The sequence below is a fragment of the Dama dama genome, chromosome 3 (assembly GCF_033118175.1).
Source record: "Dama dama isolate Ldn47 chromosome 3, ASM3311817v1, whole genome shotgun sequence".
Taxonomy (NCBI): Eukaryota; Metazoa; Chordata; class Mammalia; order Artiodactyla; family Cervidae; genus Dama; species Dama dama.
Window position 1 is genome coordinate 43,006,791 of NC_083683.1, and position 15,672 is coordinate 43,022,462.

Genomic DNA, 15,672 nt, shown 5'->3' on the forward strand with positions numbered 1-15,672 from the left:
TAATGAGGGTTCTGGGAATGGGTCAGAGACGAGATGGGCTTGCTCCGTGCGGGGCTAGAGGTCCGATGGAATCTTGGAATAAAAACGAGGGGTCATCCAGGAACACTGGAAAGGGACGGGGCGTTGAGCTGACTGGATTCCAATTGGTGGACCTGGAGTGGTGGCAATTAGGGAAAAGAAGACAGGCAAGATCGTTTGACAGGGGGAGCGATGCAAGAGCGCTGAGCGGAGGAGGGGGTTCCCATTTGAGGGGTTGCTGTCTCAGGGTATAGGAGGGAGCCTATAAGACCGGTCATAGGGCTTAAGGTCGGGGGTGGGATCGCTCCAGGTCACCGCCAGCAGGGAGGTGCGAGGACCAGACGGGCCAGGGACTAGCCTGGAGTGTGCCGGATGGCAGCAGCGGGCTCCTTTAAGAGGCCGTGGCTCCAGCGCAGCATCCCCCGCTCAGGGCGTGTCCGTCCCGGGGGGCCTGGGGCGGGGGCCTCGGAAGGAGCGGGAGTTCAAGCCGTGTGAGGACGGGGTTTGGGGTCGGGGGGTGGGGGGAGAAAGCTGGAACTGACACACCCGTGCACCCGGACACCTCACGATCATCGCCTGTGACGGCGCCCCTGGTCCGGTCGAGGGCAGCGGGGGGAGGCGGGAAGGAGGAGGAGAAGGAGGAGGAGGCAGGAGCAGCATCCGGAGCCGAGCTGCAGCAGCGCCGCCTTTTGTGCTGCGGCCGCGGAGCCCCCGAGGTGAGAGCCGGGCCGAGTTGTGGAGGGTGGGGGGCAGGGATGGGTCTGGGTCCTGGGATCCAGGTACCAGGGAGGCTCGGGACGCAAGATGTGGCGGGGTGTGGGGAGGGTGGCGCGGGGATGCTGAGACGGGATGGAGGGACTGGGGACCTGGACCCGCCGCTTGTGGGGATGGGAAGGAGGGGAACCGAGCCGAGGGACGCCGCGGCCCAGCTTGGAGGCAAGGGCCTCCAAAGCTGGAAAGGAGTGTATGGGGTGGGGTTGGGGGGGATGATTGGGGGACAGACGTAAAGGACAGCGGGCAAGAGAACATCTTCCTCTCCTCCCACTCACCCTCAGGAAGGGGGAGAGGAAAGGAGGAGGAGGAAGAGTTTCAGCCCCACAGGGAAGGAGAGGAAGGACAAGGCCTCATGGGTCCCTCACTCGTCCTCCCCACCCCTCGCCCGCGCACAGGCACACTTTGCAGGCTGGACCTGAGGATTATAGGCAGACAGCACCTGTTCCTGGATGCCCAGGTGATGGTCATCTTCCCCTCCCCCATCCTTATATGGCTTTCTCCCTTCTCCATCTCCATCTGCTCTGGCTCCCCTAACCCATTTCCCCAGTCCAGGCCTTTCATGAACCTCTTGCCTTTCCCCTACACACTCCTTAAACTCCTTGCCCTAAAAATAAGCAAGAATCCTTTCCACAGAGTTAAAACTCCTCTAACCATGGCCTTGGTTAAGGGGTCAGAGTGTGCATGGACAGTGGAAGGAAATAGTGGGGTGTCCCTTAGAACTGAAGGAAAAGTCCCACCATTTAGCTCCCTCACCTGCTCCCTCTTGGGAGGAGAGCAGGTCAGGGCCTTAGGAAGGGGTGCACACGAGGTCCCTCCCGCACTCAGGGTCCTCTCAAGCCACAGTCAGTTCCTCCCTCTAAACACCATTTCCCTTCCAGCTCACAGAATGGACTCCATGGCTTTGAGAGCTCTGATTTTTCAGCCAGAGGGTCATACCTAGGGAAGGCAAGTAGGAGGGATTCAGGAAGGAAAGGACCTGAGTAAAAGCCCTGGGTCTTCCTGTCCAGACACTGAAGTGTCTCTGAAGCTTTAGGGCCTGCTCTCTCCTATCTCACACTTAAGGGTGGAAAAAAATTCTGCCCTCTCCAGCCGGCCACCCATCCACTCACTCACTATGGGGACCAGGGGATGCTGGGAAGACCAGTGGTGTGAGACACTAATGCCAGCACTTGTGAAAACAAGCAACTAAGTATCCATCCTATAATTCAACCCAGTTAAGGGCAGGAGTCAAGAAGTTTACATAAAGTGGCTCAGGACTTCCTGGGTGTCCTTCCAGCTAAGGAAGGCAGAACCCATCTAAAATCTGACTGCTGTTTGTAGGTTCCTCCCTGAGAGGTGATGACGTGCTACTCTGGCTTTGCCAGGAAGAGGACCCTAAATTCTAGTACCCGCTACCCTGGACTCGCCCTGTGACTTAGCACAGGCAGTTCCACCTTGCCCTGCTGGGCTGGGAGAAAGAAAGGATTAGGGAATCAACCCTTTCAGGAGTCCCTGTTGGGGCAGAACAGAGGATAGTGTGGAAATGACGCCAGCAGGGGACCCGGGAGCATCACAATGGCTGGCCACAGACACTGGTCTGTCTGCTTCATTTGCTCCCAGAAGAACTAGGGGCAGCCGTGTGTTGGAGAAAGGTGATGAGGAGGCAGGGGTGCTTACTCCAGAGTAGACTAAGGATCTTCCTCTGGTTCCTTCTTTCTTTCTTCCCTTTTCTATCCCCTATGTTTACCCAACTCCCTCTCCATCTGTACCATCCCCTCTGCCTCTTGCTTTGAGGAGGCAGACAGGGGAAAGAAGGGAAGGGACACCCTTTATAAAAAACCTACTGCTGCTTGTTAGGTGCTTTCCATATGCTAATATTTATAGGGAGCTTCCTGTATGCCAGGTAACAGGCCGACGAACTTTATTTGGATTATCTCAATACCGCTCATAACAATACTGAGAGGTAGTGTGATCATAATCTCTATTTTAGGCATGAGGAAACTGAAACTTAAAGAAGTAACTTGTTCAAAATAAAAAAATCAGTGGCCAGAGTTTAGGATTTGAATCCAGGTCTGTCTGACCTAGAGCCTGTGTTCTTACCCACATGATAGCTTGCATTGCCACCGTGTGAATTAGTGAGCACTGTTCCCATTTAGAGATGAAGAAGCTGAGGTTTGTTAAGTCTCAGGCAGGGACTTTGCAGGCGGTCCGGTGGTTAAGACTCCACGCTCCCAATACAGGAGGCACAAGTTCAATCCCTGGTCAGGGAACTAAGATCCCACATGCCTCATGCCACGCGGCCAAAAAAAAGTCTCGTAGTCCAGGTCACCCAGCTGGAGACTGCGGTCAAGAGCAGAGACAGGACCTCAACCAAGCCACTCTGCTTCTCTGATCATCCATCCTCCCTCCCTATCTTACTGTCCAAGGCTGAGTGACAGAAATCGATAATAGACATTCTGTAATTTTTGTTTCTTCTTTTTCAACTTAAAATAGGTTTTTAAATTTCTTAATAAAATACCCACAATTCCATCTACTTAGAAATGGTTATACATTGGTATCTGTCCTTCCAGATCTTTTTCAATAGCACCTGGTTCAGAAACAATTTGTTAAAAATACGCAGAACTTCTTCCAGGCCCACCTGAAGTCCTGAGTAGCAGGGACCCCTGTGACCCACCATACCTTGCTCCTTGCCTCCCCTTCCCCTTACACCTTAACGGTAGGGCTGAGGGGTGATCCTGGGCCACGAGAGCCATGGGGTGAGGACAGGGTGCAGAGAAGGAGGCCTTCCTCCTCAGTTCAGAGGAGGTGGGATATAAGGATTTGCAGAGGAAGGACGGGGGGCTCTAGCACACCACTGCCATTGGGACCTGGTTCCCCAGGGACCTGAAAACAAGTTATGTCCTGGGGAAATAGAAGGTTGGAGACCCAAGTCTCCCTCCTGACCAGAGAGAAGAGACGGCCTCTCCAGACTCCAGAATCTACAGAGAAAGACGTGGTGTCCAGCCAACCAGAAAGACAAAGCCAGGAACCCGGCACTGTGCTCATGGCATTCCCTACATCATCTTACTTAACCCTCCCTACCCCATAAGGTAGGGTTGGGAGTCTCAGAGGGATTATGGTCCTTAAACTAATTTGTGACAAAACCAAGGTTCTAGTTCTGATCTCTCCAAATCCAAAGCTGGTTCCTTTTTTCCTAAGCAGTACTGCCCCCTCCCAGCCCTTTCGGTACCCACTCTACCGGAAGAAGAGGTGGTGCTGGCTAGAGGTTTAGGGGCTGGACCTGTGTGAGGCTGGGGGCCTGGAGTTAGGGGTGATCTCCAGTTTTACCCTGGCTCTCAGGGGAAGGCATTCCCCCCCTCAGGAGGACACAACAGAAAAGCTGTAGTTCTTTCCAGCTGAAAATAATCCTGGGGCCAGGACCATGGATTCTATAAGAAGCAAAACAAAAGCTGCAGCCAAGTGGCCAGGAGCCTTGGCCAGGAGGGGTTAGTCCTTTATTCTCTCAGGATCTTAAAGCCTGCACGGAGATAATTCCCCGTCCCAAGTCTTGGGTCTCCTTTCCCTGGGAAGACATTCCTTACGCCCCCACTCAAGAGAGACAGGGAATCTTCCTCCCTCTCCTGAGTGCAAAACAAGAGTCCAAGACAGTGGCGAGGGCTCATTATGGGAGCCCAAGACTTAGACAGATGGCCTAGCCTCTCAACTGAACCCCCAAGACAGCCAGACAAGCAGCCTGGCATTGACATTCTGCTGTTAAACAGGAGGGAGAGAGAAAGGACTTAAAGAGTTGTCTTGCCACAGGCCTCCAGCCTCTCAGGCAGGAGAACCAAGGTGGGGGTAGGGGGAGGTACTCCCTGCCCCCACAGTACCACCAGCAAACAGAGAATTTGGTACCTGAAACTGATTTGGGGCCTCCCAGGGTGTCCAAAGAGCCTCTTTTGCATAATTTACAGACCACTCTGTGTCCATACCCAATCTGAAGCAGAGTTCTGCACAGTGAGCATTTGACAAATATGGTTGACAGAATGACTGACAGATCCACCCGCTCCTGTCACATCCCAGCCCTTCCCCCATGCTCTGCATAATTGATGGCCAGGGAGACAGTTCCCCTCCCCCAGGGTGACCGAGTGTCTGGGCCAGGGGCTCCTAGCCATGATATCCCCCTCCAAAGCCTCGGCGCCAAGGCCCAGCTGGGGGGCAGTGGGACACAGCTGGCAGGTCAGAGATAAAGGACACAGAGAGAGGGTGTGCGCTGGGAGACAGGAATCTCTCCTTTACTAGAATTCCCTGGGGCCCAAGCTTCGCCACCTCCACTCCCCTCACCACACACACGCACATGCACTCACTCCTTCAGGTCAATCTGGAAGAGCTGTCATTAGCCTGAGAACGGGGAAAGGGTGGGTTGAGCCTGGCTGGGTTCTCTCCCTTTTCTTTGGTCCCATCCACTACTTCAGCTTCTTCCACTGCCCGAAAAGACAAACAGGTGAAATGGCTTCTCTCTCTCCCCAGCTGCCGGCCCTGGATACAGGAGGGCCCCCTGGGGAGGCCTGGGCAGCTGGAGGAAAGATCAGCTTCAAGTGTCGTAGAGCGTGTCACCCTCTCTATGCCTAATCCTCCTGGTTGCCAAACACCAGATGAAGGCTGAAAAATTCCTTTAAAAAGCCAGGTGTTGTACCTACTTAGAACTCAGCTTCTAAATAGGAAAGGAATCGGGGAGGGCACAGATCTCCTGTTTTTGAAACCCCTTTCATTCAGCTCCTTTTTCCGTGTCCTTTGCTTCCCAAATCAGTTTTTCAGCCCATCCTTCTTAGGCCTCCCTGCGTTTCACGCTGTTCTATTTCTCAGCTAGACAGGCCCTCCTTTTCTGGTCTGCCTTTCGCCCTTTCTCCTGCCCAGTCTCCCCGTTTTCCCATTTCCTGCTTTCTCTACGGCACCGCACCCTCAATGCCGACCCAAGTCCCCTCTCTTCACCACCACAGCTCTCCCTCCGCTGCACTCGGGGACGGGGATGGACATGGGGAAGACGGGACACAGAGGTGGTGGGTAGCTGGGGTCGGTGGTCCCTGCCTGCGAGCCCGCAACCAGCACGTGGGCCAGCCCAGGTCAGGGGCGGGGCCCGGGCGCGGCCCCACCCCCGCGGTCGCCGCTCACGTGACTCAGGGCTAATCTTGTCCCGGTGACTTCACGCGCCGCCTCGGGTCCAGTCGTCATGGTTACGCCGCAGCGCCCAGCGCTTCCCCCAACCCACTGCGTCCCTTCCCGGACCCCCTCCTCTCGCGGCCGGGCCCCCGCCCCGCCCCCAGCCCCGCTCCACGTGACGGCCAGGAAGGAGGTCGGGAAGGGGGAGGGGGCGCTGGGGCCGTAACCCCTTCCTCTCCGCTGCGAACCGCCCTCACTCTGGCTGCTAGCTGTCTGAGCGCCCCAGTCCCGCCAGCCCTCCCTGCAGACCCGCCCGGGCGGAGCGCCGGGAGCCCCAGACTTAGTTCTCAGCGGTCCAAAGGGGCGGCCGGCTTGAGGGGGCGCAGGCAAAAGCCCTGGGGTTCTCCAGCGAATTGGCACGTTGCTTGGCCTGCCGTTTGTCTTACTATGTGCATCTCACTTCTTGAAGCCGCCGTTATCTCGCAGGATATGTTGGGGGTCCAGAGGCTGGAATTTCATCTTTCTGAGCCTCGGTTTTCTCAAGAGTGTAAAGAGACCTATAATAATACCTCCTTCCCTGGGAGCTAATGCTTGCGTAGTGTACATGTGGTCCTTAGGACGATCCTCGGATGCATAGAGCAGTGGTTGCAACTAACTGGGCACCTTAATGCGCTCTGAATGCTGTTGGAAGCCCTGGGATCCCATGTTGCGTCGTAACTCTCAGGAGTACAGGCTCTCAAAGGAACCAGACGCCCGACCGCACTGTGCCTCCAGGATCATGGGAGCCATGATGGAGGAAGCACAGCTAAGAAGGGACATTAACTCAGAGCATGGGGAGGGGGGCCACTTCCAGGATGAAGTGAGACTTGGAGGACAACAGATGGTGTGTGAGAAGCACCTTCCAGACTGAGAACGACTGGGCACTGAGCTGGAGCCTCATCCTAGCTGAAGTACTTTGGGCAGGTTATTCAAGACCTCTAATACCTCTGTCAAATGCGAGTAACTTACACGCCTAAGTTAAGAGATTTTAGGATTAAATAAGCTAATGAACCTACAACAGAGGCTAATGTGGGTGGTAGCTTTCCGTAAGTGTGAGCCATTCTCATTAGGTGTCCTGACCCAAACACCTGATGAAGCTGGGGAACAGTCTCAGTTCAGTATGGCCTGGGTATGAACAGCAGTGGATAGTGAGGCTGGGGAGGGACCAAGAGCATGGAGGTGAGGCTACAGGACCAAGGAGGGGCTACTAGAGGGTTTGAAGAAAAGGGGAGCTCCAAAAGGCCAACTTGTGCTTTAGAAAGATCCTTCTAAAGGGTGGTGGAGAATGGGGTGGAGGAGGGTCTTGGAAGAACTTGGAGACCATTCAAGGGGCAGTTGTCCTAGGTCAGGTGACAGCTAATGAGGCCTGAATTAAGGCAGTAATGTGGAATAGAGAAGAGAAACTACTAAGGCATTGGTTCTGGTCTTTCCCGATGTGCCAGGCATGAGAATCACCTCAGGTGCTTGTTAAACACTTAGGTATTTAAGAGGCCTGGAAATGGTTACAAGAGCTGAGCCCATCAGAGGTGCCAAGCCTCTCTGTGCATACATCCCCACCCAGGGAGTCCTTTTTATTGTAGATTCCTGCCACCCCTCTCCAGTAGTGACTCAGAAGCTCCAGTGCAGGGGGTCAAAGAGCGACCCTACTATACCGAGTAGTTGTTAGGAATTTTGGCCTCCGAAATCCTTACCTCTCAGAATCTGGTAACTGGCAAGATGTGGTGGGAGATGGAAGATGAGATGACTTCTGGTGTCAGGCTGAAACATCTGCTGTACCTGAACGATAGCTAGTCTATCCCTTTGTGCAGTTGGAGAAATTAAGGCTCAGAGACAGCTTGGCTGAGGTCAGCTATCAATTGGGACAAATCTCCATTGATTGGAAAGCTAGGAAGTAGGGCATAGAGTAATGAAGAGGAAAGGAGATAGGCCCTTCTCTAACTGACCCCTGAGGGAGCAGCTGGACTAATAGGAGGGATAAGATGGGGTGGGGGGTTGAGAGGGGGAGATGCAGTGAGTAGGCTGCACAGCCTGTCCTGACAGTTTCTGCATCATCGTGGACACTTCTACCTTTTTCCCTCTGTGTCTGTGCTGGGCACAGAACTGACCAGCTGTCACTTGGATCAGCCCAGATGTGTAGCTGCGAGCACCTGAGAGAGAGACCCAGATGTGAGACTTGAGTGTGCCTTAGGATAAGACTCTCAGCAGGATCATGTATCAAGTGCATGAGTGTGAAGCCCAGGTGTATCACATGTACACAGGAGGGGTGGAAATGTCATCTGAGAGTGCCTGAGCGGCACAGTCTGAGCAGTGGCATCTGCGTTTGCTTCAGTGCGAGGGAGGCCTACATGTTACTGTTAATGTGTGTAAGATTGAGACTCAAAGTAAAAGTTGTGTATCTGAAAGACCCTCATACAACACATGTGTGCACCTGTGCCTCAAGTGAAAGAAACATGTTTTCCAGAGGTGATTACAATAATCTTACAGGGAGAAGGGAACTAGTCTGTTACCATACTTGAGATTGGGACATACTTTCCCAGTATCTACCTGAGCAGGGCTGTTAGCTGTGTCTGCCTGAGAGTGATACTTAGGTATGTTGCCTGTATACCTGAGTAAGGAAGACTTAGGTTACTAGTAGATGCTAGAGAGGAAGCCTGTGTATCAGGTTTCCCAAGATGGGTCCCAGGTGAAACTTGGAGGTAGATGGGTACCTGAAGCTATGCATTACTTCTAGGAGTGTTCTTGTGTGCCTAGCTCCCCAACTCATGCCTCTGCCTCTATGTACCTGAGCTGGGCACCTGTGGCTTTGACAGCTCCTCCCTCTTTTCCCCACAGGGCCCACCGCTTACCACCACACTGGGGCCCAGAGGCCATGGCCTGCCTCCATGAGACCCGCACACCCTCCCCTTCCTTTGGGGGTTTCGTGTCCACCCTGAGCGAGGCATCAATGCGCAAGCTGGACCCAGACACTTCCGACTGCACCCCTGAGAAGGACCTGACGCCTACCCAGTGTGTACTCCGAGACGTAGTGCCACTCGGGGGTCAGGGCGGGGGCGGGCCCAGCCCCTCCCCAGGTGGAGAGCCGCCCCCTGAGCCTTTTGCCAACAGTGTCCTGCAGCTCCACGAGCAGGATGCAGGGGGCCCAGGGGGAGCCACTGGGTCCCCTGAGAGTCGGGCGTCCAGGGTCCGAGCGGATGAGGTGCGGCTCCAGTGCCAGAGCGGCAGCGGGTTCCTGGAGGGCCTCTTCGGCTGCCTGCGCCCTGTCTGGACCATGATTGGCAAAGCCTACTCCACGGAGCACAAGCAGCAGCAGGAAGGTAGGCTGTGTGCATAAGGGGGCCCTTACCCTGTCTCCCTAAGCCTGAGATCTGTTTGGACAGCCACACCAAAGTCGCCCAATGACCCTTTTCACCGCCCACCAGAGCCCAGCCCCCACCCCTTACTTGTCCATCAGCCACTGACTCCCCAGCTTTATTTCAGGCCACCTCTTCATTTCCTCCCCTGTCCCCTCAAATCTAATCTTCTTGGCCCATTTTAGGTGCTTTTCTACCTCACCTTCCTTGAGTCATTTCAGCCAACCCCAGGCTTTCCCCCGTGCCTGACCACCCCAAGGCCCTGAGTGTGGCTCTCTGAGCCTATGGCACTGTACCTCCTGTCCACAGACCTTTGGGAGGTCCCCTTTGAGGAAATCCTGGACCTGCAGTGGGTGGGCTCAGGGGCCCAGGGCGCCGTCTTCCTGGGGCGCTTCCATGGGGAGGAGGTGGCTGTGAAGAAGGTGCGGGACCTGAAGGAAACTGACATCAAGCACCTGCGAAAGCTGAAGCACCCAAACATCATCACCTTCAAGTAAGGTCCAGGGCAGGGGCCGTGGTACTCTGCCCTCAGCGTACTCTGTTGAGGGCAGAGACCTACTTGGGTAGCAAGGGATCTTCCTGCAGTGGGTGCCAAAACGGCACAGTTGGGAAGGGGGTACCAGGTGTGAATCAAGGGGCTGTTGGGATGGCTGAGGCCTTCATCCCACTGTGTTCGGCCCCCAGGGGTGTGTGCACCCAGGCTCCCTGCTACTGCATCCTTATGGAGTTCTGCGCCCAGGGCCAGCTGTATGAGGTGCTGCGGGCTGGCCGCCCCGTCACACCCTCCTTGCTGGTTGACTGGTCCATGGGCATCGCCGGCGGCATGAACTACCTGCACCTGCACAAGATTATCCATCGAGACCTCAAGTCCCCCAAGTGAGTAAGCGAGCAAGCAGAGAGAAGCGTCTGCAGTCTCCATAGGTATCCCCACCCAGGGCAATGTGGCCATCTCCCTGCTTTCAGACCCTGTTCTAAAGTCCACATAGCCATGTCAGAAACCCTCCCCAAGTGACAGCCCTATCTCGAGAGGGCTGTGGTAAGCCCTCCGTTTCTGGGTGTCCCAAATGACTTCAAACAGTAAAAGAGTTGCTGCAGCTAGACGAGGCGCGTGGAGGGGCGCGGACCCCAGCTGACTACACTCTTTACCAGCATGCTAATCACCTACGACGATGTGGTGAAGATCTCCGATTTTGGCACTTCCAAGGAGCTGAGTGACAAGAGCACCAAGATGTCCTTTGCAGGGACAGTAGCCTGGATGGCCCCTGAAGTGATCCGCAACGAACCTGTGTCTGAGAAGGTTGACATCTGGTGAGGGCCAGGTTGAGGACTGAGGGTCGCAGGTGGCCAGCGGGTACTGGGGAGAGGGTTGTTTCAGGGCCTGAGTGCATGTGAGATCAGCCTGCAGTAACCAGGGCCTCTGGAAGAGGCCCTCCTCCAAAGTCATGTCCCCTCTTATCCCTAGGTCCTTTGGTGTGGTGCTGTGGGAGCTGCTGACTGGTGAGATCCCCTACAAAGATGTAGATTCCTCAGCCATCATCTGGGGTGTGGGAAGCAACAGTCTCCATCTACCTGTGCCCTCCAGCTGCCCAGACGGCTTCAAAATCTTGCTTCGCCAGTGCTGGTAAGGACCACCTGGGAAGCAAGGGAGTATGGATGATGGTTAGCCAGCACCCAGGATCCAGACATCCAGGCCCAGAATCCTCAACAGGGAAAGGGGAACCGTGCTCCCAAATATGGCTCTCCAAGACCCTAGGATTCAGTGTGGATCAGGGGCACTAGGATAAAGAACTGAGAGAGGTTGGAGTGACCAACAGTCTGCAGGGGTGTATGTGACCTATTTCCTTATCTGCAAAGTAGGGACAGCAATATCTGATATAGAGGGTGCTTATGAAGTGCCAGTGAAGGACCAGCACAGCCGCTGAGTGTGGCTGGTTGGACCTCAGGTAGACTGCCTCAGAACACTCCCTGGAAGGCCAGGGCCCCGCATCGTTGTTTGGAACCTAGACCATGGAGGAAGGTGGGAGATTTCTAATCTTTCATTAAGCATTTCCTTAAGTGTTTTTTTAATGGAGTTACTCAAAAAGGTGTGTTTTGGCAAACAAGTTGGAAGACAGAATTAAATAGGTTTCCTTACTGCAGGACTTTGATGTACTACAGATTGTAACATGTTGTTACTAGTTGACCAGGGAATCCTTTTGTCAGCAAACATTCTAGGGTTGGATTCTCCAGGACCAGGACACACTTTGGGAAAGGGTGCTCTAATTCCATCCTGAACCTCCCTGAAATGCCTCTCCCCCCAAACTTCATTCCATCTAGGAACAGCAAACCACGAAACCGCCCATCATTCCGACAGATCCTACTGCATCTGGACATCGCCTCAGCCGACGTACTCTCCACACCCCAGGAGACTTACTTTAAGTCCCAGGTGTGCTGTAGAGAGGAAGATAAATGCCCCAGCTCCCTCTCTTTGCAGAAATGATACCCTTTGAGGGGAGGCTGGGAAGAAGGGTGGCTGGGGATGGGTAGATCAGCTCTTGAAGGGCTGGGACCTGTCTTGGTTGATCCTGTGCCCCAATCCTTTGGGCTCCCACACACCAGTTTGCGGCAGCACAGGCACCTGCAGAGGCTTTCTACAGGTCTGACAGGTAGAGGGATGTCCCTCACTGCTAAATGTCTCTCCACCCCCAGGCAGAGTGGCGTGAAGAGGTAAAGCTGCATTTTGAAAAAATTAAGTCAGAAGGGACCTGTCTGCACCGCCTAGAAGAGGAGCTGGTGATGCGGAGGAGGGAGGAGCTCAGGTGTGTGCCTGTTTGGCAAGGTGACTTCACCAACTGCAGGGCCAGTAGAGCAGTTCCCAGAGACTGGGATCAATGATGGCAGCAGGTGAAGCCAGCTCACCTCTGAACACTTCTACCCATTTCAGACATGCCCTGGACATCAGGGAACACTATGAGCGGAAACTGGAGAGAGCCAACAACCTGTACATGGAACTTAATGCCCTTATGTTGCAACTGGAGCTGAAGGAACGGGAGCTACTCAGGTAACCACACATGCCCTCATGCACCAACTCCCATCTTCCTGAAGCTGTGCCTGACTCCCAGAGTCTACTGAGCCTTGGCTCAGCTTCCTGGTCACATGCCTAAGGTGTTTTGTCTTTAGGAGGGAGCAAGCTTTAGAGCGGCGGTGTCCAGGTCTGCTGAAGTCACACCCTTCCCGGGGCCTGCTGCATGGGAACACAATGGAAAAACTCATCAAGAAGAGGAATGTCCCACAGAAACTGTCGCCCCACAGCAAAAGGTAGGACCAACCAGAATTGACAAGTGCCATGATTCCAGAATGGCAAGGGGATGCTGGAGAGACAGGTGTAGGGCTCAGGAATGCCAGGAAGATGATACTTAGGTGGGAGAGAGGTGCCTCTTATTGCCTAAGTAATGTGTTAAATCTCCAACTTGCACTTTCCCTCTCCCACCAGGCCAGATATCCTCAAGACTGAGTCTTTGCTACCCAAACTAGATGCAGCCCTGAGTGGGGTGGGGCTTCCTGGGTGTGCTAAGGGCCCCCCCTCACCAGGACGGAGTCGCCGTGGCAAGACTCGTCACCGCAAGGCCAGCGCCAAGGGCAGCTGTGGGGACCTGCCTGGGCTTCGTGCAGCTGTGCCACCCCATGAACCTGGGGGACCAGGAAGCCCTGTGGGCCTAGGAGGGGGACCCTCAGCCTGGGAAGCCTGCCCTCCAGCCCTCCGGGGGCTCCACCATGATCTCCTGCTCCGAAAGATGTCTTCATCATCGCCAGATCTGCTGTCAGCAGCACTGGGAGCCCGGGGCCGGGGGGCTACAGGGGGAGCTGGGGATCCTGGCTCACCACCTCCAGCCCGGGGAGACACACCCCCAAGCGAGGGCTCAGCGCCTGGCTCCACCAGCCCGGATTCACCAGGGGGGGCCAAGGGGGAGCCACCTCCACCAGTAGGACCTGGTGACGGTGTAGGGCTGCTGGGAACTGGAAGGGAAGGGACGGCGGGACGGGGAGGAAGCCGGGCTGGGTCCCAGCACTTGACCCCAGCCGCACTGCTGTACAGGGCTGCCGTCACCCGAAGTCAGGTAAAGTATGGGACGCGTCCTGAGCTCTTCCCGTCCCTCCTCCCCATTGTCGCTCCCACGGTTCCTCATCTCTAACCCTTCCTGACACTTTGTAACCTTGTTTCCCTATCCTGAGTTCCTGGTCTCTTTCCTCCTCTGACCAGTCCGCTCGTCTCTTATAGAAGCGTGGCATCTCGTCGGAGGAAGAGGAAGGAGAGGTTGACAGTGAAGTGGAACTGACCTCGAGCCAGAGGTGAGTGACAGAGTTAGGAGGTAATGCATTCTTCCCTTTCTAAACTGTGAGGTCTAGTCAAGCTCTAACCCTGGTTGTTCCCACAAGCAGGTGGCCTCAGGGCCTGAAAATGCGCCAGTCACTCTCTACCTTCAGCTCAGAGAATCCATCAGATGGGGAGGAAGGCACAGCTAGTGAGCCTTCCCCCAGTGGCACACCTGAAGTTGGCAGCACCAACACAGATGAGCGGCCAGATGAGCGGTCTGATGACATGTGCTCGCAGGGCTCAGAAATCCCACTGGACCCACCAGCTTCTGAGGTGGTTACCGGCCCAGAACCCAGCTCCTTGCCCGTCCCACACCACGACCTACTCAGAGGGGAGCAGGTATGTCACACCAACTAGGTACCGACCAGGGAGGAGACACCTGGACCATTTGAGAGCCACTAGGGAGATAGATGCACAGGCCAGAAAGATAGGTCCTTAGCCTCTATGTCACTCTAGCTGAAGCTGTTCTCTACCATACTGAAGATGAAGAGCAAATATTCACCTGGTAGAACCTAGGTTTAGAGTACTTACTAAGGTTGCTTGCATGCTACCTATAAATTGCAACCAGGGGGAAATCCTGAAAGTCTGGTGCCTTGGAGAATGGCCTGAACAACTGATATTTAGAGACAGTAAAATCACTAACTTGCTACTACAAAGATCTCAGTGGTGGATTCTGAAGGAATCTATTTGCCAAGATGCTGAGTCTCACCTCACTGCCTTTTTTACAGGGCCCTCCCAGCTCTGAGGACTCAGACTGTGACAGCACTGAACTGGACAACGCCAACAGTGGTGAAGCCTTGCGGCCCCCAGCCTCCCTCCCTCCATGAAAGCCACCCTTATCCCTGTACATAGAGAAATATTTATATAAGTAATATATATGCGCCACATAATCAATAAAGACAGGGCTGTCCCAGCCTTAAGTTGGGCTCAAGGGAGACTGACCCCTAACCAAGTCACCTGATAAACTCTAGGGACACTGGCAGCTGTGGAAATGAAGGATAAATACTGCCCTAGAGATATGGTTAAGGGCAAACTGGCCCCGTCCTGCTTCACCCCAATGAATTCGGCCAGTGGTGAGGCAACATGAAAGTCCAACTTGTTCCTCTACTTTTTCTGCCCAAACCCTAAGGAGCAGGAAAGGGGGCCATTTAGACTGCACTTTTTTTTGTTTTCTGTTTACTGTTTACACATTTTGCACTTGGGAGGAGGGAGGCTAAGGCTGGGTCCTCCCCTCTGAGGTTTCTCAGGTGGCAATGTAATTTCTTTGTCCCTCCATTTCTCTGCCCAAGCCCTGGCTTAGGGTCTAGGGGAGGCCAGGAGATTGTGAAAGCATGTGATGGCTCAGGCTGAAGAATTGGGGTGGTGTTTTAAGTCCCTACTTTTTATCTTGGTGCCTGACTGGGGTGGGGACTGTCATATTGTAACCCCTGTGAGAAAAACCTTGAAATATAACCACTCCATGCAGGCCCAGCTGTTGAGGGTTTTCTTGGTGAATGAATGGGGTAGCTTGCATGGTTTAAGTAGAAGCCCTGGGCTTTGGAAATTACCTAAAACGCTGAATGACTTGCTCCTTTTATGCTTTAAATGATGCTAACCATTTAAGAGTACCAACCTAAAACCTGCATAAACAGGAGGTCTATCTTTATAAAGGATTGTAGTAGGACAGACCTTAAAAACCACCCATCCTTATTAAACAGGAGAGTGATGTCTCGACAAGGGTGTAGGTATATTCCCAGGAAGGTGAATCCCAGTGAGACAAATTCTGCTGCTTCCATGTGTATGCGTGTGTACCCTTCCAGTGGGAAGTGCTTGTTTACACTTTGCAGACACGTCTTAAACTGTAATCCCCGTTCTTTTGGACCAAGGGCACAGCCAGCTTGCTATAGCTATTATTAAGATCACTCTGCAATGCAGGCTCAAGGGCTACAGAAAAAGGTGGGAGTGGTAAAACAGAAGAAAACATCTTCACTGGAATAAATGCTTATATTAAAAACCCAAGCAGGGTCCTTATCCTTTTGA

The 15,672-nt window shown here is 54.1% G+C and overlaps 1 protein-coding gene across 3 annotated transcripts; it reads left to right on the forward strand.

Moving 5' to 3' along the window:
• The first annotated feature begins 17 nt into the window (after positions 1 to 17).
• MAP3K12 (mitogen-activated protein kinase kinase kinase 12) lies at positions 18 to 15,651 on the forward strand. Of its 3 annotated transcripts, none has more exons than XM_061126725.1 (14): positions 18 to 734; positions 8,782 to 9,263; positions 9,609 to 9,792; positions 9,984 to 10,175; positions 10,449 to 10,607; positions 10,762 to 10,920; positions 11,616 to 11,724; positions 11,988 to 12,097; positions 12,223 to 12,339; positions 12,459 to 12,596; positions 12,772 to 13,396; positions 13,558 to 13,628; positions 13,719 to 13,992; positions 14,382 to 15,651. In XM_061126725.1, exons 2-14 carry the CDS (start codon positions 8,819 to 8,821, stop codon positions 14,478 to 14,480), a joined length of 2,682 nt encoding a protein of 893 aa, XP_060982708.1. In that variant the 5' UTR covers positions 18 to 734; positions 8,782 to 8,818; the 3' UTR covers positions 14,481 to 15,651. The 3 variants fall into 3 exon arrangements, with proteins under 3 accessions (XP_060982708.1, XP_060982718.1, XP_060982699.1); XM_061126735.1 differs by lacking the exon at positions 18 to 734 and having other exon boundaries at positions 7,959 to 8,955; positions 9,055 to 9,263; XM_061126716.1 differs by lacking the exon at positions 18 to 734 and having other exon boundaries at positions 7,959 to 9,263.
• Positions 15,652 to 15,672: the final 21 nt, after the last annotated feature.

Excerpts from the sequence above, each read along its gene's own strand:
- MAP3K12 (XM_061126716.1), top strand. The coding sequence starts at position 8,726 with ATGTACCTGAGCTGGGCACCTGTGGCTTTGACAGCTCCTCCCTCTTTT. Across the intron at positions 10,608-10,761 it reads TCTGAGAAGGTTGACATCTG|GTCCTTTGGTGTGGTGCTGT; the intron begins GTGAGGGCCAGG and ends TCTTATCCCTAG. Across the intron at positions 12,597-12,771 it reads CTGTCGCCCCACAGCAAAAG|GCCAGATATCCTCAAGACTG; the intron begins GTAGGACCAACC and ends CTCTCCCACCAG.